Here is a 25,013-nt window from a genome sequence, read left to right on the forward strand (position 1 = left end):
TGAAGTTATCTTTTCAGATGAGATTAACTCTTAAATTGGTAGCTTGAGGAAGGAAGGCAGGAGGCCTTATCCAATCAGTTGAAGGCCTTATGAGACAGAGACTTTGAGGAAGAGGGGATTCTTTCTGCAGGCTGCTGTTGGACCCACACTGTGGTGACTCACCCCCAGGGACTCAGCCTGCTGCCAGACTTCAGACCAACAGGCCCCACACTCACAAGAGCCAATTCTGACAATAAATCGACTCCCCTCATACCCTACTGGTACTGTTTCTATGATAAACCCCAATGCATTAGCCAAATGCTGAATCAAGATGTAAATTGAAAAAAGATTTTTGATTTTTTTTTTTTGATTTTGGACTGTTTTGAGGAACAAGAAATAGAGCAGGAGCCATAGTTTTGACATAAAAATATTAAAAATTCTAGGATATTTCCACTGTCCAACTGTCCTAAAAACTGGGATATTTTAGTTAGGATTATCTTAGAAAACCATGGTTAAAGGCTCAGCATAGGCACTGTGCATTTTTTTCACCATTAAGAGAGCCCTGAACTGGGTGTGGTGGTGCATACCTATAAGCCCAGCACTCAGGAGGCTGAGGCAGGAGGACAGCATGTTGAGACCCTGTGTCAAAAAATCAAACCAAAATAAAACAAAAAGAGGGCTCTGGTTTAAATCCAGGAGAATTTTCTGCAGTGGTGGAAATGTTCTACAGTTCTGTGCTTTCCAATAAAATAGCCACTAGCTACATGTGGCTACTAAGCACTTGAAACAGGGTTGGTGTGATTGAGGAAGTGGGGTTTTATTGATTTGTTTTAGTTTTCTGTGGTGCTGGGGATTGAACTTGGGGATTTGTACACACTAGGAAAGTGTTCCACCACTCTAGCCTCTCCTATTTTCTCATCTGTCTGTCTGGCTGATATTTTTCTACTAATATAAACTCCTCAGCAGCAGGGATCCTGCCTGTATGGCTCACTGGGAAGGGCCTAGTATACTTAGGGACTCACTGATACCTGGTCAGGGAGAGGTGAAGACTGGGACTGTGAAGCCTCTTGGGGAGGACCTACCTGCTTGCAAGGGCTCAGGTCCCTGGGCTTGGACACAGGGGATCACGCTTGGGCTTGGCAGGGTTTTCCTTCTGCTGGGCAGACTTCCCATTGCTCCTCAGCTGAGCTCTCAGAAGCACATTGCTGAGGGGAATCTGAAAGAGTTGCTGCCATGAGGACAGAGCCCGTGCTTTCCAGCCTGGTCCCAGACACCTGTTACTCTTCAGCTTGGCCCTGCTGATCACCTCAAGGACACAGGGGACTGACCTCTTAGGACCAGGCTTCTGTTAATGGACACTGACACTGTTTTCTCTTCATCCTTTTTTTTTTCTTTGGTACTGGGGACTGGGGATTGTCTTCTTCCTTTTTTATCCCTCTGGTATAGGGGATTGAACCCATGGCCTTTGCACTGAGCAACATCCCCAGCCCTTTTTATTTTGAGACAGGATCTCACTATGCAGCTCAGGCTGGGTTCAAATTTGTGATCCTCCTGTCTTGGCCTTTCGAGCTGCTGGGATTATAGGCATGTGCCACAGCATCCCATCTTTCCTATGTTGCTCTGGGTCTGCCTGGGTACCCTCTCAGGCTCCTGGGCTGGTCTGCCTAGATCCCACCTTACCCCAGGAAGTTTTCCTTGAACCTTCTGTCTTTGCTGTCCTCCCTTGAATTCCTGTGGCCCACTTGGAATCATTTCTCTGGCCTGAGGTCTTTTTTTGGGTTTTTTTGGTACTGGGGATTGAACTTGGGACCCTTGCACTTTCAAGGCAGGTGGCAGAACCACTGAGCTAAATCCCCGGCCCAGTCTTTGTTCTATTTTATTTAAAATTTTAAATTTTTATTAGTATATGTTTGCAGTAAATAATGATTACACTCATCATGCGGAGTTGGTAAGTGTATATAATACATCTTAATTCTTTTTACTTCCCCTATCTCCCTACCCTCTGGGGCTTTGTTTCTCCCCTGGGTAGCAGGGGACCACACTAGGAGAGAAGCTCAGTCCAGACACACCTAGGGTCAGAGGTGGAGAAGAGGGAGGGGAGGAGGCTTGGGACTGTTGTCACAACCAGCAGAGCTGACCTGGAACATAGGTATTGTTGTCACGGGGCAGAGTGAGATTGGCAGGAGGCTGCAGGACATACTAATGACTTGCAAGGATCTGGCGGCCTGGCCGTTGGGTCAGATCCCCTCTTGGTGCCTCTTTTCCCCAATACATATCTTGGAGGAAATGCCCTGAAAAGGCTTCCTGCCTGGGCCCACATTTCCTTTCTCTTGCCCTGAATGTCTCTTCTCATTAACTCTCCAGGAGCCTCCCCTTTCTTACTCCTTGTTGCATTCCTTCCCATGTTAATTATGTATTCATTTATTCCAATGCTTGCTTAATCTACCATTATCCCAGGGTCCAGCAGCCTTTTCTTTGGCATTAGTAAAGCCCCATAGAAGGCCCTCACACTCAGTAAATAACAAATGGACAGGAGATCATTAGCTCTTTCACAGGAGGTGCTGTCTGCAGGATAATCTAAAGCCCCGGGTTTCTAAATGATGTTGTTTTTTTCAAACACTCTATCAAAGTGTTGAGGGTGTGGGAGGCTGAGTTCTGTACTTCTCAGATGGCTTTATTCTTTTCAATGAGGTTCCATTTGCTGGTGTTTATGGAGTTCTGCTCTGTGCCAGGCACCTGCCAAAGGCTGGGCTGGGATTGGGGAGAACTCAGAACAGTGTGGTGGCACAGTGACTCCTTCCTTGCCTTTGAGCCCCACACTGCCTGGGTGACACATGCCACATCCATTAGTTTCATGAGATAACTTTCTGGGCCTCCTGGAGGCTGGGCCACCCTCTCTCTCTGCCAGGCCCCTGCCCTCTCTGTTCTCTAGCCTCGTGTCATCACTGGGAAGAACAAGACTTGCTTGCTGTTGCCTTTCCATGGGGAGTTCAAAATTTACAGGGACAGGGGCTCTTTAACATGAAATGTGCCTGTCATTCAAAAAATGGTTCTTGACAGCCACTTCTAGCGCAGCCCTTTGGGACCTGGCAGCCTTGGTTTGTGAGCCAGTGCTGCTGCTCTTGAGGGCTCTGTTCCCTCACTGCTGGGGTACCCTTCAGCTCAGGTTGTCAATAGTCTGCAGTGCCCCAGCCTTTCCTTGTGTATGAGGTACAGAATAAACACTTCACTTTGCATCTGCCTTCGGGAACACGGGTGATTAGTCCAGCCCAACCTCTGGCAAAGTCTGTGAACTTTCTGAGTCTGGACTGTGAACTGGGAATCACACTACTGACTTCACAGGGTTGTGGGGAGAATTCGAGAAGCATGATACGGAGCAGGTGTCAGTAAGCTGTTTCCTTTCTCCTCCTTTGGCAAGACCACAGTCATCAACTGCAACAAACTCAGGGATGCAGGTGGAGCTTGGAGCTGGGCCCTGGGCCAGGGAGAAAGGGGAGGTGCAAGGACTCGGGAGCTTTCTCCACCTGGTAAGGTGAAGGCCAGGAAGCCTGTGGGGCAACATGAAGGTCAGGCAGCTGCAAGGCTGCAACGTTTATAAGAAAATCTGATCATTAACCACATATTTGAACAATTTACTCTGTGCTAGGCACTTTTCAGGGGACTCAGACAAGTGAGTGGTAGGAAAGTGTTAGTAAAAGGCAGCTGAGATCAGCACACCACCCAGAATGATATTTTTTTCCCTTTTTGTGGTCCTGGGGCTCTACCACTGAGCAACATTCCCAGCCCTGTTTTTATTTTGAGACAGGGTCTCACTATGTAGCCCAAGCTGGCCTAGAATTTGCAATCCTCTCATCTCAGCCTCCTCAGTAGCTGGGATTATATGCTTGTGCCCTGTGTCAGGTTCGACTTTTTTTCTATCTCAGTTCAATCCCATTTCAGAGGCAACGTCCCAGGGCCCCAAGGGCAGCTCTGACAGCTGGTTGTTAGTGCAGAGCAGGGACTACCACCTGCTCTTTTTTGTTTGTTTCTGAAGATCACTTCTAGTGTTTGGGGTAAGATTTGAGCTAAAAGGAGGTCTCTCTATTTATTTATTGGAGCCACAGCCCCACTGTGCAACACTTTCAGCCACCTTTCCCTCTTTCGCCCGAGAATCTCACCCTTTAGAACTATAGACCTCAGCTGACAGTGTCATCAGAGATGATACTACAACCTGTAAATAAAGCCCACACCCAGCCTTGGAGGGGACTACTCACCATCCCAAGTTCCTCAGGAAATAGAAGCAAGTGTACTTACTGGTTTCTTGTCATCAGAGGCTTGGGGAGGACACTCTGCTAAAACGCATGCTTCAGCTGGACATGTTAGCGGCTTCTGGAGGATCTTCAGAGAGGCTCTTGGAGTGGGCTTGGGAAGCTCAGCATCTGTCCGTGGTCAGCAGTACACTGGGGTTGGGGCAAAAGCTCAGTGCTCCTTAGTGATCTCAGACTTGGCGGCCTCCCCAGAACAGCCAGCCAGGGAGGAAGGTCCAGGGCTCTGAGCTGTGTCAGAGACACAGGTGTAGGTCCTTGGAGCACTGGCTTCATCTGCAGACCCTGTGGTTCTCACAACCACCCACTTCCTCTGAAGGCATCACAAAGGATGAGGAGCCACCTTGCCCAAGTTCCTGTTTCTGAGAGCAGCAGCTGCTATCTCATCCTGATCCTGGAGGAGGTGGTTCTGGTTTTTGTGGCTTGGTCTGATCCCAGGAACACAATGAAGGGATATGAACAGGAGTTGCCTTTGTGGACCTAACCATAGTAATCACTGGAGAGATGTTTTTGTTTTGCTTTTGAGATAGGGTCTCACTACATAATTCAGGTTGGCCTTGAAGTCACTAGTAGCTCAGGCTGGTGTCGAACCTCCTTCTGCCTCAGCCTCCCAAGTGGGATTACAGGCACGCACCACCATGCCTGGCCCAGAGATTAAATTTTAGCAATTTCTAGAGTCTTCGGACACCTTCTGAATCTAAATTGCTAGAGGAAGCCTAGCAATCTAAACTCGGAGACTCCCTTGGCATGTTTGGGAAGCATAGCCTTCTCTTTTTTTTGTACCAGGGATCTAACTTGGGACCTTGTGCTTGGGAGGCAGGTGGCAGAACCACTGAGTTAAATCCCTGGCCCAGGCATAGCCTTCTTTTTTTTTTTTTTTGGTACCAGGGATTGAACTCGGGTCCTTGCGCTTGTGCAGCAGGCAGCAAAACTACTGAGCTAAATCCCCGGCCCAGGCATAGCCTTCTTGCATAGGAACTTCCTGGGATCTTGTTAAACTACAGATTGTGATACAGTAGGTCTGGAGTGGGGCTCAAAATTCTCCATTTCTAGCCAGGTGTGGTGGCACATGCCTGTAATCCCAGCACTTGGGAGGCTGAGGCAGGAGGATCACTGTGAGTTCGAGGCCAGTCTGGGTTATAGAGTGATTTCAGGGCCAGCCTGAACTACAAAGGGAGACCTTGCCTCAAAACACCAAAAAAAAAAAACCCCCAAAACAAAAACAAAAAAACTTCCATTTCTTAACTTTTTAATTTTTTTTGTGAGACAAGGTCTTGCTATATAGTTCAGACTGGCCTCGAACTCATGGTTATTCTCCTGCCTCAGCCTCCTGAGTGCTGGGATTACAGGCACATATCACCTTGCCTGGTTGCTCTTGAAATAATTTTATAATAGGGCCTGGGGTGTAATTCAGTGGTAGGACATGGACTTATGCTCAAGGGCCTAGGTTCAATCTTCAGGGAGAAAAAAAAAAGAATCCTACTATATCTCTCTTCTTCTCCACTTGAGGAGGCACCTAAGAATTAGTCTAAAATCCTACACTGTGATATATATTTGACATTTGGGGCAGCTGAGGATCACAAGTTTGAGCCCAGCCTGGGCAAGTTAGTGATACCGTCTGAAAATAAAAAAAAAATAAGGGGGCTGGGGATGTGGCTCAGTGGCACCATGCCTGCCTCACAAGTGAAAGGTCCTGAGTTTGATCCCTGCTACCAAAAAAAAGGGAGGGGCTGGGAGTATCACCAGTACCATACAAGAAAAACAAACTTCCTCCTTGGCTCCAGGCCAGAGCTCCTAAAACTTGTGATTTTCTAACCAACAGGGGTGCCAGAAGCATATTTTGTTCTAATATTTGGTCTTTGATCCAGTTCCTGAAAGAGTTCCTAAATCTGTTGGTATCTCCTGGGTGACAGGAATGTCTGTTCTAATGAGGTAATAATTCTCAGTGGGCTCTTGGGTGGAGGCTGGCCACCAGAAAGACCGAGTCATGATGAAAAGCTTGGAACTTTCAGCCCCATCCCCCAGGGTGAGAGGAAGAACTAGAGACTGATAAATATAATCAGTCATGGCTAGGTGATGAAACCTCCATAGGAATCCCGAACAAATAGGGTTCAGAAAGTTTCAGACTGAACACATTCATGTGCTGAGAGGGTGGTGCACTCCACCTCCATGAGGACAGCAGCTCCTGTGCTTGGAACCTTTCCAGAGCTCACTGTATGTACCTCTTTTTCTAGCTGTCCATCTACAGTCTTTGTAAAAAACTAGTACATGTGTTTCAGAGCTCTTAAGCCACGACAGCAAATTACTGCACCTAAGCATTAGGTTGTGGGAACCCCCAATTTTTTTTCTTTTGTACCGGGGATCAAACTTGGGTCCTTCTGCTTGTGAGGCAGGCGGCAGAACCACTGTGCTAAATTCCTGGCCCTGGGAACCCCCAATTTGACAGAATTGGACAGAAGTGTGGGTAACCTGGGGATCTACTACTTTCCACTGTTGTCTGAAGTACGTGTGGGGCCAGTCTTGTTGAACGGGTCTTTTAGCCTGTGGGGTCTGCACTAATTCCTGCTAATGTCATAACTGAATTACAGTAGGACACTTAGCTGCATTGTGTTAGAAAGTTGGTTGGTATGGGGGAACACTCCACACATTTGCTCACAGAAGTGTTGAGTGTAGTAGATGAAACTGTTTCCCCTATAGCCAATTACTAGCTTTATGACCACTTGTAAACTAACTCTGGGCCCTTTTTTTTGCATACATAAAATGGGAATAATACTTATTACAATGGGTCAATATAAGACTTATAGAAAGGTGCTAAGGCTCTGGCCTGTGGTAGGCATTCAACAAAAAGATGAATAAAATATAAAAATGCACCTTTTTTGAGACTGGGTCTTGCTATGTAGTTCAGGATGACCCTGAACTCACTATGTAGCTCAGGTTGGCTTCAAACTCACAGCGATCCTACTGCCTCACTCTCCCAAGTGTTGGGATCACAGGCATGTGCCACCATGCCCGGCTAAGGACTGCTTTGCAAAGAAGTGCAAACAACTTTGACAAGATAGATGAAGTGTTAAATCATTCAAATTTCCTAAACAGGGCGTGGTGTACACCTATAGTCCTAGCACTATGGGATGCTGAGGTAGGAGGATTGCCATGAGTTCAAGGACAGCCTGATTACAGAGCAAGACCTTGTTTTAAAAAACCAAACCGGGGGCGGGGATTTAGCTCAGTGGTTTCGCCGCCTGCTGCGCAAGTGCAATGACCCGAGTTCAATCCCTGGTACAAAAAAAACCCCTCAAAAACCAAAAAAACCCAAACCAAACCCAAATCATGCAAACTTCCCAACTTGTTCTTTGTGTGTTAAACAAAAGCTTTATACAATCATCTGTGTAGTTTACCTTTTTTTTTTTTTGGTACCAAGGACCGAACTCGGGTCCTTACGCTTGCATAGCAGGCGGCAAAACCACTGAGCTAAATCCCTGGCCCCTTCTTTTTTCTGAGACAAGGTCTCACTGTGTAGTTCAGGCTGGCCTTAAACTCATGGTGATCTTCCTGCCTCAGCCTCTCGAGCGCTGGCTATTACCAGCATGTGCCACCACGTCCGGCTTAAGTCTAGCTCCTTACCTCTCACAAAGCAGCCACTTTTTTGGGGAGTGGAGTACTGAATGGGGAAAAAAGGAAATGTAAGTCAGAAGAGGAAAGAGGTAAGGACCAGTCAGTATAGGCAGTTGAGGACTATCTCCAGACACAGGCAAAGGTGGGAAAGCAGGTGGGTATGGCCAAGTATGCTGGCAAACCCTGTAAGTCTGAAGAGCAACCAGAGCCATCCTATCAACTCCAGGTTCGGCACTGTGTATTAGGCACTCAGCATGGTAACTTTGTCTGTTCATGCTTTTATTTCATGTCTGCTACCAGAACAGGCAGGGTCACGTTTTTCATGAGAACCTCCCAGGGACACAGCAACCTAGATGTACTTATGTGTAGGAACCAGGCTATGAGCCAAGCTCGAACCTGACCAGGGGGTGAAGAGGATGAAAAATAAAGACACAGAAACAGGTTAAAATCTGGGGGGCCAGGGGTCTCATGTCTCCCTTTGACACAGAGCCCCAAATGACTGGTGCACTTTGGCTTTATTCATTCAGACGTGGGCACAAGCAATTACTTTCACAGGATTCATTTGTCTCCCACCTTCCAGTTCTTCTCTGAGAAAACAACTTAACCTCAGGTGTTTTTACTTCTCCCTGTAGCATGTTAGCATACTTGCATGTCATCTTTCTTCTCAGTGCTTGCCGAGGAGGCCAATTAGGCCTCATTCTTCCCATCTCATTTCTCCACTTATGGTAGCAGTACCCCTGAATCATTCAAGACTGATCGGAGATGATAGCTTCTTCAAATTATTCTTGATGGGTACAAATATAGCCACTGGGAGGAACCCAGTAAAGTGACTTCAGGTTATTACATGGCAGGCAGGAATCAGCAATTCTACATAAGATGGCAAAGCTGAGATGTGGAACACCATTCATAAAACTCAGCTTCTTCTCTTTCATCAACAGTGCTGTCAGGTTTCATATGATTCATTTTTTTGTTTGTGTTTTTGGTACCAAGGATCGAACTCTGGTCCTTGCGCTTGCGCAGCAGGCGGCGAAACCACTGAGCTAAATCCCCAGCCCTGATTCATTTTTTTTATATGATTCACTTTTTTTTTTTTTTTTTAGTACGAGGGATCGAACTTGGAACCTTGTGCTTGTGAGGCAGGCGGTGGAACCACTGAGCTAAATCCCTGAACCCTCATATGATTCATTTTTAAAGAAAAAAATTTTTAAACCGGGCAGCTGAACTGAGGGTCTTTACACTGAGCTACATTCCCAACCTTTTTAAATTTGAGATAGGGTCTTCCTAAGTCTCTAAGTTGCTCAGGCTGGGTTCTAACTGGAGATCCTCCCACCTCACACTCCTAGAATGCTTGGGATTACAGATGTGTGCCACTATGCCCAGCTTTGCATGATTTTTGATTGGCGGGGAACATGGGAATGTCAGATCGACCATGATCAGTCTGAACTCAATGGCTGTATGATTTTGGGCAAATGATCCTGAAGTATCACTTTGTCCTTATAAATACACAGTGTCTTTGGGTGGGATTGGTGATCACAAATATAAAAATACATGGCAGAGAACTAGCATAGAGTAACTCAGTCCTTGCTTCAACTCCAGTAAGTGGCTTGAGAGAAATAACACCAGCCATCAAGTAACAATGAGACATATACAGCTTTATTTAATAATTTGTAAAAAGTCATACTCTGACAGAGTGACGCATTCCTTATCTTAGCAGAAAGCAAAACAATGTGTCTGAAAAGTCTTCTCCCAAGATTCGGAACGGTGTAACCCTGAGCTTATAGCTAAATGTTCCCAAGAGCTGGGCTCCAGCTGTGTGGCAGCTGTCTCCAGGGTTCTTTTTTCCTCTTCCCAGTGGTGCTCTCTGGCTGGCTGGGATCCCCTCACTTACAGCAGGCAGAGAGCAGAAAATAATTTTACCTGTACAGGCTGCCCTTACAAATTGGCTCCTTCCCTCTTACAAGCCAGAGTTTATAGAATTAAGAATCTTTCTCAGAAATGGGTTCTGCTTCTATTTAATTTAGCTTCTATTAAGTCTGCTAAAATCAAGGCTGTAGTTACTCAACATGATATTGTCAATGGTTGTTCCTCTCCTCCCATACATATCCTCACCACTGATATGGTTTTTAGGTTACACCAGTCCCTTGTTTTGGGATCAAGGGATGGAGAACCACTCTCTATCACACAGTGGAGAGGCTCTTCTTGCAGATGGGTGCATGTCTGGAAAATGGTAATCAGATGGTAGTGACAGCAGTTTTGCTCTGTGGGTGAAGGCCTGACATTTTGTTTTCTACTCCCTATGCTAAGACAGTCTAGAAATAGAGCCACTCCTTCAGAGAAAACTTCATGTTGTGTCAGAACCTCATCGTTCACAAGCTTCCAGCAGGATGTATTTCTTCCCTTTTATTCGTAGAATAGGCTATGTGAAGCCATTTGGAAAGAAGGAGGTAGCTGGCCTCCTTGCCTACCTCTCTATGTAAAAGACAACCCTTTTGCTACTGGTCAGAATCAATCAATAGTCCAAACAGTAATTACAGTTTTCCACATTGCTCAGAGTTGCTCTCTCTAGAAATCATTCTGCAAATCTTGTTGACCAATTTGGAACAAAAAGAGAATCTAGTGGCCTAGCTCATCTAGGTATCTGTTTTGTAGCTTTCCCTTAAAAAACACCATTGAGAATGCAAAAAAAAAAAAAAAAAAAAAAAAAAAAGTCCCTTTTTTTTTTTTTTGCAGAAGCACTACAAGAAAGCATGTCTAAAATCACAGAACTATGCACACACAAACATGGATACATGTGCTTGCACACACAGAGTCGGGGATCAAAGAATCGGATCAGATACATAGTTGAGGGAGCACAGAAAAAAGCTGGCAAGAGAAGATATGGAAATCAGATCAGTTAAAGATGTTGGAATGTTACAGTAATGGCACGGATGTGGTTCTTGGTACACACAAAAAAGGGGTGAGTGGGCAGAGAATGATAAATCCAGGCTACTAGAGAAAGGTTTAGTGGCCATGCATGAGTTAAAGATAGTGGAGGCCAGTTTACAGATGAAATGTGGTATGGAGTGGTGGTCTAAAGAAGGATGGATTTGCATGGTCCGGGGAGGAGCATCTGCTTAGCAGGACAACTCCACGGTCTGATGTCTGTCCAGGGCATCAGGGGACTCACAGGATTCTTGAGTTCCATCTGAATGATTGCTGGTGACAGACCGGCTGAAGGGACTTTCTCCAGAGCCGATGCTACTTGAGGTTGAGTGGGTTCGTGATCGGGCGAGCCGGGTCATGCCAGCAGATGGTACTGTAACAAAGAACCAAGAGCACTAGAAGATGAAGCTTGGTCAAACTCAACGAATCTACATGTTTACCAAAAGCTTTATGTTTGGACTTCCCAAACCACTTAAGATAACACCCAGGACAAGACACAGCCATCCCCATTTTGCAATATTTGCTCTAGGTGAGTGACTATATGCAAGTTTGTTTTAATCCTCTAGGAATGGTTGGAATCTCAGCTGATTCTACTCTACAGCACAAGGGGAAGCCCTGAGTCCGGAGTACGGCCTCTTTAGCTGTGCCCACACCATTCATACAGTGATTAGGAAGGAGGCTTTGGAACCCATATAGGTAACCAGAATCTGCAGTGCATGCAGAACTAAAACAAACGAAAGAGAAAACACACAAGTATGAAGATGTTTCACAAACACAGTGCAAGCCCGATACAACAAGACTACCATCCGGGTCCACAGGGTACACTTGCTGTGCTGTCTGGGGAGGAGTAGGAAGATACAGGTGGAGGGGAAGACAGGTAGGCTTAAAGCTGTTCTCTACACTGGGGGTTACCTGGCATGGGTTACCTGGAAGGTAAAAGCTCTGGTAGTATTTAACCCAGACTCCTGGTTCTTCCACTAGTTCGGTCCTAAGAGCTTCCCAGCTCGGCTAGGACTGTGCCTTACCCGGCATAACCTCCCTGCCTATCTTGAGGTTCCAGCCACTACTCCAGAGTTCTTCAGGCTAACATTTCTGCTCACAGTCAAGGCTACCCTTTGATTCCCATGTCAGGGTTATCTCAAGGATCAGGATAGTAGGTGGTGGTGGAAGAGGGACCCTGTCTCTCAAGGTTCAGCTGATGCCATGAGCCTGGACTGAGGATGATGGGAGGAGGCCTAAGTATTACAACCTGGTCCCTTCTTTCTCCTGGGGAACCAGAGCTGGAACTGTGGGCTAAACTTTTTGGAGCATAATGAGCCACATTCTATCAGGCTCTCACTGCACAAGAAAACCGCGGACATGCTGCAGACAGCCAATGCAGCCAGGAGAGCATGGCTGGGAGGCGGGTGGGGCCAGCACAGAGGAAAGTACCTGACTCGGTGCTGAGGTGACTGAGCTGCACATACGGGACTGGAAGCAGGATGGACACAGGAGAAGGCAGGTTAGTGATCCAAGAGTGCCAAGTGGCAACCTTGGCTGCCTAGTAGACACGGACAGAATACTCCTAAGCGAGGGATGAAAGCTTATTTTAAGGTCCCTAAGAGGTGGTAAGGCTGAGGCTTTAGTATCATCCTGAATGTCACTTTTCTCATGTAGACAAAGACAACTGTTTTCCCCTCCACTCTGAACAGTTACCTTGCTTTGGATCAGAAACAGGTTGCAAGATGATCAGTTGTTTCATAGAAAAGGGCTGAGAACAGGCTATAAGGGACTTCTGCTCCTCCCAGTGAGCTAGAAGGCTGTGGCTGTGGGCTCGGTTGGTAGTGGCTTTCAGATGGGACAACAAAGCCACTCTAGACAAGAGACACATGGTCTGCCTGGCAGGTACAGGGCTGTACCCAGGGCCCAGCTGGACAGGGAAGCTGTCCAGTCAGCTTATCAATGGCCATCATCCACTCTGATTCCAAAGACAGGAAAATCACCCTGTTGGGTAAAGAGCTCTGTACCTGGGTGAAGAGGATTTTCTTCTTAAAACTCCAAGAATGGAGCAAGTGAGGGATTTCTATGACAAACGAGAAAGCTCAGGGGTCTCACAATACACGAGACCAGGACAATGGCAGACAATATGGACATATCCTTGGACTTGCTATGAAATACTCTGCAAGTTCAACTACTGTGGCAAACAGATTTTACTAAGAACACCACCCTTTTCTTCTGTAGTCTCCATAATGAGCTGGAATTCAAATAATAACTTCCAATACATGGGTAGACAGCAGAAGCTTCAATGGTTAAAAATGTGCACTCTGGAGCCAGAGTGTCAAGGTCTGAACCATAGCTCTGCAGCTTGTTATTCTGGGAAATGTGCATAGCTTCTTTGAGGCGCAGGTTCCTTTTTTACATATTGGGACTGATAACAGAACTTACCGCTTAAGTTTAAGAATACATAGTGCCTGACACAAGATAAGTGCTTAAGAAGTGTTAGCTTGGGGGCTGGGGATTTAGCTCAGTGGTTCTGTCGCCTGCCTCGAAAGCAGAAGGACCCGAGTTTGATCCCCAGTACCAAAAAAAAGAAAGAAAGAACTGTTAGCTTGTCTTATTAGTCTTACTTTCTTTTTTTTTTTCTGGTACCGGGGATTGAACTTGGGACCTTGCACTTGTGAGGCAGGTGGTGGAACCACTGAGCTAAACCCTGGGCCCTAGCTTGTCTTATATATATGCAAAAATGAATGTTCCACAAACATTTGGCTTTCTACTTAAGGCTGGCTAGCACAGAGGTTAGGCCCTGAGAGTTGTGGCCACTCAATGTCAAACTGCTCCCATTATACTGATCCCCTTATACACAAAATGTTTTGTCAGACAAAAAGTTGTGCACTACTCACTGTAGCCCATTCCCTGCAAAAAGTACTTGAAGGCCTCGGTGAGCTTCCCAGGCTGGGGGAATAAAATAAGAAGGCATTAATCTTTTGGACAGGCAAAGAGATAGAACTGAATGATTTTTTTAAAAACTGCTTACCTGAACTACTTGGGGTAGTCCCCCACAGTCTGCCATCTAGAAGAGGAAAAATATGTCAGTCAGCCAAAACTTATCCTTAAGGGAAATGCTCTGATTATCCCAAATGGGACAGGATTATTAGGTTCCTTAAGATTTAACAACATCCAAGTTTACATTTCCTCAGTGCACTCTGTGTAAAGACTTAGATGCTGACAATAATCTTGGATAGAAATCTGAAATTATTATTCAGCACTTATTCACCCATAAGATGTCCTATTTTCTATTGGGGTAAAAGTGAAGTCAGTCACTACTTTCAACTTTGGCTCTGCCTCCACCTGAAGAATATTACTTTCATAGTTATCAAACAGTATTACTTCTCATTGCTTCATGGTTTCTAAATTCCCTTTCAACTCTACATTGTCCTTATTCCAAGATGAATCAGGAGCTGATGCTGAATTCTCCCAACTCGTTTGATCAGCTACTAGCCTCTTTGATTTGGTGGGGCTGTTTTCTTCCTCATAAGCCTTTACACTGTTTTTGTTTTTTGAGGTGCTAGGGACAGAACACGGGGCCTTGCACATGCTGGGAAAGCACTCTACCACTGAGCTACACCCCAAGCCTGTTTGGTCCTGGTCCTGGTCCTATTCTGTCCTATCCATTTCAAGACCATGTCTTGCTAAGTTGCTCAGTCTGGCCTCAAACTTATGATTCTCCTGTCTCAGCCTCCTCAGCTGAGCTAACAGGCATGCACCACTGCGATTGGTGCACACTGGTTATTCTGACAGCTTCACAGGGTGTCCACTGGAAATAAAACTCAGATTCTTAGCCAGGTCAAAGCAGAAGGATTCTAAGTTTAGGCCCAGCCTGGGCAACTTAGTAAGATCTTGTTTCAAAACTAAAAAAATAAAAAGGGCTGGGGATGTAGCTCAGTATGAAAACTCTGGTACTCAATCCTCAATACTATAAAAATACAAAACCTGGGTTCTTGAGGTGGGGCAGATAGCTCAGTGGTGAACTGTTTGCAAAGGATGTATGAGGCACTAGGTTTGATCCTCAGTGATCCCAAACAATCAAACAAACTAACTTGAGTTCTTGCCCTGGAGATTCTGACTGAATAGCTCTGAAGCAAGGTTCAGGAACTTGAATTTCTCTCCCTCCCTTCTCCCTGTTTTTTTGTTTTTTGGCAGACTAGGGATTAAACCCAGGCCTTCACACTGAGGTATATCCTCAGCTAGCTAACCTCTCTCTTACATTTTTCTTTTACATTTAGTTTATTGGTACATTTTAGGTATACAATACAGTTACATTCATCATTGGGATCTTGTGCCTTTACATGATGTCTCTTTCTTAAATTTTGAGGCAAGATCTTGCTAAGCTGCCCAGCCTTGGCTCAAACTTGTGACCCTCCTGTCCTAGCCTCCCAGAGTGCTGGGATTATAGGCATGCACCACAATGGCCAGCTAGGAACTTGCACTTTAAATAAGATTTTAGAGATACAGAGTCTGCCAGTGTGCAGACTGCACTGTTTCTAGGGGATGATGTCCACCTAGGAGCCCAACCTCTTCCTTTCAGCTGTTACACACTCTGAGCTAAGAGTGTGCTATAGGCTGGCTCTTTTCTTTTCTTTTTGTAGTGCTGGAGATTGAACCCCAGGCTTCTTTTTTTTCCCATTAAGTTTATTGGTACATTTTAGGTATTCAATACAGTTACAATCATCATTGGGATCTTGTGCCTTTACATGATGTATCTTGGTTCTTATTTTTTCCCCATTCCCCTGGCCTCCCTTCACCCCCTCCACCCCTCCCTATTTACAAAAACTTTGTTTCCATTTTTTCCTTTTCTGTATTTTTTCTTTTCCTTTCTTTTTTTTCCCCTACCCCTCCCACTTCCCCTACTCCTTTAGACCTTTTCTTCCTATTTCACAATATCATATGCATTTTGATCTTTATTTACACTTTCAGTTTTTCACATCAGAGAAACTATTCAGTGTTTACACATGTGTGTCCCATTTATTTATTTATTTGTTTGTTTGTTTGTTTGTTTGTTTATTTATTTATTTATTTATTGGTACTGGGGATTGAACTCAGGTCCTTCTGCTTGCAAGGCAGGCGGTGGAACCACTGAGCTAAATCCCCGGCCCTGTCCTATTTATTTCACTTAAGAGTATGGCCTCAATGTGCATCTGAACCCCAGGCTTCTTGCATGCTGTGTAAGAAAACTACCACTAACTTCTACCTGCCAGCCCTTTTTACTTTTGAGATAGGCTCTCAAGCTGTACTAAGTTGTACAAGCTAGTCATCTCCTGCCTGTTTCCCAAGTAGCTGTGATTGCACGTGTGCATCACCACATTGGGCAAAATGACATTTTAACAACCCCCCCCACCACCACCACCAGGGATCGACCTCAGGACTTTGTGTTTGCTAGGCAGGCGTGGCGCTACTGAACTAAATCCCCAGCCCTAACTTTTGTTTTTTTGAGACTAGGTCTTGCTATATAGTCTAGGCTGACCTTGAACTCACTATGTAGCCCAGGCTAGCTTTGACCTCACATCGATCCTCCTGCCTCAGCCTCCCAAATGCTGGGATTACAGGTGTGTGCCATCACACCTGGCATCTCACTGGAATTTTACAAAAAGGGCATGAATCCCATAGTTCAATTCACTGGCATTAAGATTTTCTTTGAATGGGGACTGTTATTTAGGAAAAGGGAATGCTACAGAAGGCATAAGAGTTTTAGATTGAAAAAAAACAATCTCCTGAAAATTCTAAAGAGGAAAAACAAACATCCGGCCTGACAAATACAAATAGACCAAAATGGTACAGAGGCCATATTTTTGTTGAAACCTGTCTAGAATCACAAAACAGTTCCCATATGAGAAATACTGGGAGAAACTATTTCTAAGACTGCTACCTATCAAATAGTTTGAGAATAAATTCAATCAGTCATAGAAGCTATCTACTCTGTTCCATATTGTTTGGCCAGAAATAACCCCATCTATGTAGTGAAAAGCTGAAAGCACATTTTTATTCACATTTTAAACAGCCCATCAATCATCTGGAGCCCAGAACACTTGCAGTTTGGTCACCTCATATAGCATTAACCTCACAGTGTATTTCTAGAAAGTATGGGCTGGTTTTGGTGACAAGGCCACCCTACAAGCACACTTTAAAGAGAAAAGGGAAGAAGGAAAAGTCTTTCAGACTGAAAGAAGCAAAAAGCAAGAAAAGATCAGTATTTAAATCTACAGTAGTCAGGGTAGGAAGTAGGAGGTCAGCTACCTAAGCATGTTAGTAGAGACTCTGGGAAAAGCTAGGCTGAGACAACACAGATTGGAACTCTTGCCTGGGGTACACTTGGAAGGGGAGGAAATTTGATAACAGCCCTAGCAATTTAGTACAGGATTGCTCTCTGCTTGTCTCCTAGGAGAACAAAATGCATCCACTATTATCACTAGACTGTTTTTAGAAGCTCCCTTACTAATACAGCAGGATTTAGCATGTAAAGAATTTCCATCTATTATTTTGATTTTCATAGTAACACTGAATATTGCTTCTGAAGTTTTTTAAAGGCATGAGAAAATGGTTATGTCATAAATGTGAGGAAAAGAGATATAAGGGCTATAAATATTCTGATCTTTTTTTGTGGTGCTAGGGACTGAACCTACCCCAGGACCTCAAGTATGATAACTATAGCCCTATCCCTCTCACTGAGCTTTTCTTGTCCTTTCTTTTTTTTTCTTTTTGGTACTGGGGATTGAACTCAGGACCTTCCACTTGGGAGGCAGGCGCAGTACCACTAAACTAAATCTCCAGCCCCCTGTCCTTTCTTTTTTCCCTCCACTGTTACTTGGGGATGAAACCAGCGCCTTTGCACTGAGTTACATCCCAGCCCTTTATTTTTTATTTTAAGAAAGTCAGGGTCTTCCTAAGTGCCAGGCTGGGGTCAAACTTGCCATCCTTCTGCCTCAGCCTCTCAGAGAGCTAGGATTACAAGTGTGTGCCACCACTCCTGGCTTCTACACATTTGAGTATCATTAAGATCAGAGGGACAGGGAAGTGTGGTGGTACAAGCCTGTGATCCCAGTACACTGGGATACTGAGATAGAAGGATTACAGGTTTGAGCTCATCCTGGGCAACCCTATCTCAAAAAAAAAAAAAAAAAAAAAAAAAAGAGCATAGGAAAATGACGTCTTTTGTTTTTTTGGTTTTTTTTAAACTGGGGATTGAACCCAGGGCCTTGTACCTGCCAGGAAAGTGCTTAATCACTGAGTCACATCACGATCCTCTTTTAAAATTTTATTTTGAGACAGAGTCTCACTAAGTTGCTAGGATTACAATAGGTATATGCCACCACATCTGGCAAGACATCAATATTTTACCAGAGTTACTTTTGGTTAATAGTATTATGGTTAAAATTTTTTATTTTTTCCTTTACATTTCTGACATTTCAATTTTTTACTATGAAAACATATTCAGAAAAAAAAATAAAAAGAAGAGAGAAAATGAAAGAATCATACAGTGAAGCTTTGCTTCTTTCTGGGCAACTATCACAGAATATACATTAATTTGAAGCATTATAATTTTCTCACAAGTGGGATGCAGTGAGGAAAGATGACACATTACCTTTAGCAAAGTTGTATTTATAGGACTGAGGCGAGAATTACATTCAACCTAAAAAAGAAAAGGAAAAAAAAAATTCTCAATTTTACAAATTGGTAGGAAAATAAGAACAATCTTGTAAGATCAACAACTCAGTTTAGTGATGGTTGAACTAACCAGATTACCAAAGTATACAGTGGGAGATATACATACTACATTTTATATCTGATATTTCTGAACAGTTCTAAAAATCGGGCTAATTTCATTTTGTCAGTCTGTTATACATAGAGTCTTTAAATAACCACATGCTGCAACTAGATTCTTCCTATGGCTACATAACATGGAGCAAGTCACCTTGCCTCTTTCAGAAATGAAATGAACTGTGACCCTCTCCTGGGATCTCTCTGATACCTTTCCAGCACAACTGGCTCTAATGATTGAAGCCTATGTACCCTTCTCCTGCCTCCCTTCTATACCTTTCCCCAGGCCCTGGAGTGGGTTTACCATTCCTTATACCCTGACTTCTCTAACAAGATCTTTATGGTCCAGTCTAAAGCTGAACTTCCCTGTGATTTTTTTCTCTCAAAGCAGTCATGATAATTATTATAGCCCGGTGCATTTATGTTTGGGAATATAATTTCTGGGTTCAACAATGTTTTTTGTTTGTTTTTGGTGCTAGGGATTAAACTCAGGGTATTGTGCGTGGTAAGCGTGTAACAATGAGCTATACAATTCTAGTTCCAAAAGTTCAGCAATGTTTTATGGCTAATTAGATCAACTGGATCTCCCCTTTCACATGTTTATCAAGAATACACATATAAAGCCCATTCTAAGTTTGGAATCCAGTGGGATGAAACAGATATCACAAAGCCAAATGAAATTAATTTAAATATTTTGTAACCAACTACACTGAATATTGAACAATGAATAGGATTTCTATAGATAAATAAAGAAAAGGTAGGTATTCTGAAGGCTTCTGCAGTTGGGGGAAAACATATACAAAGACACAGGGCATGTGAAAGGAACATGCAGGGTACGTGTGGAGTTACAGAGGCGAGTGTGATGTGAGGACACACATAGAGGTGAGGCTGGAGGTGACCGTGGAAGGCAAGAAGTCATAGGTTTCTGAAGTGATGGGATTTAAATTGCTTTAGAACAGCAGTGGTTCCGAAGACAGACTGCAGAGTCATCAAACCAGTTAGGGAGCAATTAAAATTACTGAGGTAGGGCTGGGCATTTAGTTCAGCGGCACAGTGCCTGCCTGGCAAGTGTGAGGTCCTGAGTTCAATTCCTGATACCCAAAAAAAAAAATTACTGAGGTAAGATCCAGATGAACTTTTAATCTAGGAATTTCTGATGAGTAGGTATACAAAACTGTTCTATAATTAGGGGATGATATAAATGCCAGGATCACCGCATCAGAGTTTTGATTTGCTCCATATGGATGACAATGCAGGCAGCGATAAACATGTATACTAATTTACTATAGAATATGCTTAATTCTAAAGGTAGTTTTTTTTTGTTTTTTGTTTGTTTTGGTACCGGGGATCAAACTTGGGACCTTGCGCTTGCAAGGCAGGCACTGGAACCACTGAACTAAATCCCCAGCCCTCTACAGGTAGATTTTAAAAACTGGATCCTTGGGGCCGGGGATTTAGCTCAGTAGTTCCACTGCCGGCCTCAAAAGCGGAAGGTCCCAAGTTTGATACCCGGAACCAAAACAAAACAAAACAGAACAACTGTATCCTCAACTGCCAGGCACAGTATTGAGAATATAGTAGATATATTATAAATATTTTCTGGAAAATGGATGCACAAGTTTGAACCCTTTTTTTGTACAGGGGATTGAACTTAGGACCCTGTGGCTGCGAGGTAGGCACAGCACCACTGAGCTGAATCCCCAGCCCAAGTTTGGACTTTTTAAGGCCTTGGATACCACTGAGCTACATTCCCAGCTTCTTTTTTTTTTTTCCCTTTTTATTTTTTGAGACGAGTTCTCACTAAGTTGCCTAGGCTTAGTTCAAATTTGCAATTCTCCTGCCTCACTTTTCCAAGCAGCTAGGATTAGAGGCATGTGCCACCATGACTGGCTCAATTGTTGGTTTTTGACATCCCTACTCTCTCTCCAAACTCCCCTGAGGCACTTTATCATATTCATGTTTATAGTCTCCATAACATTAAGCAAACCAGAGAAGCTAAAGTGATGCTGAATAAGCGAGTAAGAACAGCTGGCAATCCTGCCTAAGACTTGTGGAGTTTCTCCTGGCTCTTCAACATGTGGATATCCCTCTAATCCCTCCCATAGTAGGATGAAGCGTTCTGGCAGGGGAGCCAGGTCTGCCTGTGAGTTGGGGAACATCTACTCTGTGCTACAGATAGAGCCCCTGAAGTTCTCTATAAATGCTGGAGTGTGGAAATCAGAAAGAGGAAGAGACCTTATCTATGGGCTAAATCACAGTTCTGAAAAATAACTGTAATATGTCACTTTAAGTCCACACAATTTTATTTTTTTGGCAGTACTGGGGATTGACCTTAGGACCTTCTGCTTGCAAGGCAGGTGCTGTGGCACTGAGCTAAATCCCAGGCACAAAGACCACACAATTTTAAAAAGACAAATAACTTAGATACAAGATTTACAGAAATATTTACCATTATTATTGGGTTTTTTGGATTTTTGAGACAGGGTCTCACTAGGTAGCTCAGGCTGGCCTTGAACTTCCAGTGATCCTCCTGCCTTAACCTCCCCAGGCATGCATCACCATACCCTGCTGACTCAGCATTACTAAAGAATTCTAATTATGGATATTTTCGAAAAACAATCCTATTTTCTTGTTTTTAGTTCACATGCTTATGAAAAATGTTTTTAGTATATATTTTGTAATACATATCTCTCTTTTGTTTTTTTCTTTTTGGAGACCAGGTCTCACGATGTAGTTCAGACTGGCCTTGAACTCACTATGTAGCCCAGGTTAGCCTCAAACTCATAGCAATACTCCTACCTCAGCCTCCCAAGTGCTGGGATTAAGATGTGCGCTACCATGCCTGGCCTGGTTGTTATCTATATTTTTAGCCAGAAAAGACTAACATTCATAACCTCCCACTCCTACCCACAGTACTGGGGATGGAACCCAGGGCCTTGCACATGCTAGGTAAGCACTCTGCCACTGAGCTACACTCTCAGCCTATAAAACTCCTTGATGAACTGGAATAACCACTACAGCTTTATTACCTTTCAGAACGTTTTAGGGCTGGGGAATTTGCGAAATGAAGATTATGTATCTCCATGTATAAGTCACACCATATATTTTACACCAGACATAGAATGGTTTACTGGGAAATTCAGGGAGATGTGAACATAGCCTATTTTCACTTCTATCTCACTTTACAAACACTCTCCTAACCCATAAACCTTGCTTTCTGGTTACTTTATTAAATTTCCTTTCCAAAAAGTCTTATTCCTTAACATTCTGCTCTAGACAGGGCAGAAGTGAAAGTTGCCCAAGAAAATCAAGCAAGGACATACATATACTTTGTTAAATTAAGGTACAGAAAAGACATAATAATCATTTGAAAACTTTCAGCTTTATTTATAATCAAACAAATGCAAATTAAAATAGTAAGAATACCATATTTTATTTTCTTTGGTTTTTTTTTGGTATTGGGGATCAATACCATATTTTACTTTCGAGAGAGGGTCTGGCTATGTAGTTCAGGCTGACCCTGAACTCACCACAATCCTCCTGCCTCAGACTTCCCATGTACTGGGATTACAGGGGTGCACCACCACACCTGGCCAAGAATACCATTTTTTTTTCCAGTACCGGGGATCAAACTCAGGACCTTGTGCTTGCCAGGCAGGTGCAGTGCCACTGAGCTACATCCCTAGCCCTAACAAACTGGTAAGTTTTAACCTATAAAATTAATTACTAGGGACATATCTCACTGGTGTAGATCTTCCTTATGTGTGCCAGGCTCTGGGTTCAGTTCCTAGCATCGTAAAAATAAATAAATAAATTTAGTGCTGCATAGGGTACAGTGAAACAAGCAGTTTTCTTTTTTTCTTTTTCCTTCAGTACTGGGGATCAAACAACAGGCAGTTTTCATATATTGCTGGTGGCAATATACTGATACGGCTTTTCTGGAAATGAATCTGGCAAAATTATTAAAATCTTTATAAAAGTTCATTTTTACTTTATTTGCAATAGTGGGGATTGAGCCCAGGGCCTTGGGCATGATAGAGTTGCACTTTAGCACTGAGCTACATCCCCAAGCCTTTTTTTTTTTTTTTTAATTTTTATGTATGTATGTATGCATGTATGTATGTATGTACCGGGGATCGAACTTGGGAACTTGCGCTTGCAAGGCAGGTGCTGGAACCATTGAGCTAAATCCCTGGCCCTTTTAAAATTTATTTTATTTTGAAACAGGTCTCACTAAATTGCCCAGGATACCTTGAACTTGTGATCTTGCCTTAGCCTCCTATCTGGGATTGCAAGCATGTGCCACCATATCCAGTAAAAGTCTATGTTTTTTGGCATGGTTGCGCATACCTGTAATCCCAGTACTTGGGAGGGTGAGACAGGAGGATCACAAGTTTGAGACCAGCCTGAACTACATAGTGAGACCCAGTCTCAAAAAAAAAAAAAACCAAGATTTTTGAACCATTAACTTTACTTCTGCAAATAGCCTCAAGGAAATAAACATTCAGTCAAAGATTTAATAAGGATGTTCAACATTAGTAATGATACAAAATCAGAAACAAACAACAGGAGAAATTAAGTAAATAAGGGTATATAGACAATAATATACAGACATATTGATTTTATAATATGGAAAAATGCTATCAATAGTGTTAAATAATAAGGTCCCCAAATCTTTGGATAATGGGCTCATAGTGTGCCCCACACCTGACGAGTTTTTGTATTTCCTACAATGAACATATTATTTTTGTCAATGTACTATGTACCTGAGGAGGAAGTAGTGAAAAAGCACATAGGCTTTCAGCAGTCTTCTAGCCTGCTGTACTTATGGTGGTAATCTATTTTACATTGAAGGCTAGGTGGCCTGGAATCTGACAATAAAGAAATGGTGCTTCATTGTACTCCTTGCCACAAAGTGAACTAGACCACACAAAGCAATCAAGGGCAACAATGACCCTATCGGATGAAGCCTAGTGACTGATGAAGAACTAATTTTCTAACATGTATAACAAAAAGCAAACTCTGAAAAGCTAATAATAACTGTTTCAAGTGTGTCGGCAGAGTGCTCTACACATTTTACTACATTTTAATCTGTCCTCACTGCAACACCAGGACATACTCACCACAGCTTCAACAGCAGGTGAGTTGTCTCCTACCACAAGTAAAGTAGAGCACCTAGGTACAGGCAAAAGAAGAGGTATCACTCAGTAAATAAGCACACATACTCCACTCAACACTGAATTAGTCACAACAGGCAATTCAGATACTTAGCAATTTAAGGAGAAACTGAGGGACTTACTTTAATGTTTTTAATCTGTTATCATTTTGGCCTAGTATGGGTCTTTCAATTTCCAGGTCTCTGCGTCTAGAAGAAAAAAGCAAAAATCAATGCCTTTGAAAACCAAAACGTATCAAGGAATGTGAAAAGTGTCTTTCTTTCATTCCTGAACATTGTTCTGGAGTAGCCATTTTAGTGGTCTCTTGAATGGTACAGAGTAGGAACAAGAGACTGGAGTGCTAAAAGGATACAACTTTAAATTCAATAGCAAAACTACTAAGATTCTCAAGTCCTAACTTTTTAATTTTCCAACTAGTTTACAGGAATAAATTCATTAAGAGAAGGGAATTACTAACATCATTTTTACTTGGGGGGTGCATTTTGCTTGTAACAGTAGCATAAGACTTTATTTTCCTGATTTCAAGTTAAAATAGGGAGGAGGCTGTAGAGAACAAGTTCAAAACCTGGCTTTGGTTCTTGCTGGCTGTATAACTCTGACCCATTTCCTCAGTCTTTTTCCATGTTTCCAGAAAGCAAGAAAGAGCTAACATTTTTAAAGTCTTGCTCCTATTTTGCTGAAACAGTATAAAGCCAATCCCATTATTAAAAATGGGAGAAGTGGGCCTGGGATTTAGCTCAGTGGTTTCAACGCCTGCTACGCAAGTGCAAGGACCCGAGTTCGATCCCCAGTACCAGAAAAAAAAAAAAAAAAAAGGGAGAAGTAGTTTATTTCCCCTACCTCTTCCCTTAAAAGCCAATTATCTTTTTAGACCTCATCTATACCTAAGTGAAGGAATGAGAAACAACTGTACCCATTATAGGAACCCAGGAAGAGCTGTAGGTTTTCTTGGTTGATATCTTGAGCAATATGCAGTCTGTAGGTTTGAATCAAGTCCAGGTTGGCCTGCAGTTCTTCCTAGAATAAGTGAAAGAAGACACAAGTAAACTTCTTGAAACTACAACTGGTATGTGAACATTCCTGAAATGACTTTCAGTTCACCCAATCTTCCTGAAAGCTATTTTCACATGTGTCTTAAAGTCCTTCTCCAAAAGCCAACTTTCCCTGTCCACAATGGGAAGGGTGGTGGGGACAGGGGGCTATGAATGTGCTGCTAGTCTGAATGGAT

General features: G+C 43.3%; 2 protein-coding genes across 7 annotated transcripts in view; both read right to left on the bottom strand.

Moving 5' to 3' along the window:
- The window catches only part of Sla2 (Src like adaptor 2), a 35,813-nt gene extending 26,812 nt beyond the window's left edge, over positions 1 to 9,001 (bottom strand). For both annotated transcript variants that reach the window (XM_021246937.2, XM_021246936.2), the window contains exons 1-2: positions 4,273 to 9,001; positions 1,062 to 1,195 (exon numbers count right to left, since the gene is read on the bottom strand). In XM_021246937.2, coding sequence (XP_021102596.2) covers positions 1,062 to 1,152 — 91 coding nt within the window. In that variant the 5' untranslated portion in view covers positions 1,153 to 1,195; positions 4,273 to 9,001. The remainder of the gene's footprint in view (positions 1 to 1,061; positions 1,196 to 4,272) is intronic.
- A 525-nt stretch (positions 9,002 to 9,526) lies between these two features.
- The window catches only part of Ndrg3 (NDRG family member 3), an 81,154-nt gene continuing 65,667 nt past the window's right edge, over positions 9,527 to 25,013 (bottom strand). For 3 of the 5 annotated variants that reach the window (XM_087189133.1, XM_021246968.2, XM_087189134.1), the window contains 8 exons: positions 24,699 to 24,802; positions 23,908 to 23,973; positions 23,732 to 23,783; positions 18,433 to 18,480; positions 13,831 to 13,866; positions 13,697 to 13,748; positions 12,249 to 12,287; positions 9,527 to 11,190 (listed from right to left, as the gene is read on the bottom strand). In XM_087189133.1, the coding sequence (XP_087045259.1) occupies positions 11,009 to 11,190; positions 12,249 to 12,287; positions 13,697 to 13,748; positions 13,831 to 13,866; positions 18,433 to 18,480; positions 23,732 to 23,783; positions 23,908 to 23,973; positions 24,699 to 24,802 (579 nt within the window). In that variant the 3' untranslated portion in view covers positions 9,527 to 11,008. The remainder of the gene's footprint in view (positions 11,191 to 12,248; positions 12,288 to 13,696; positions 13,749 to 13,830; positions 13,867 to 18,432; positions 18,481 to 23,731; positions 23,784 to 23,907; positions 23,974 to 24,698; positions 24,803 to 25,013) is intronic. The other 2 variants (XM_004867826.3, XM_004867824.3) reach the window with 1 other exon arrangement.

This window comes from Heterocephalus glaber, unplaced genomic scaffold (genome assembly GCF_053883595.1).
Source record: "Heterocephalus glaber isolate CG9 unplaced genomic scaffold, H.glaber_assembly_v1.0 deba00001532, whole genome shotgun sequence".
Classification (NCBI taxonomy): domain Eukaryota; kingdom Metazoa; phylum Chordata; class Mammalia; order Rodentia; family Bathyergidae; genus Heterocephalus; species Heterocephalus glaber.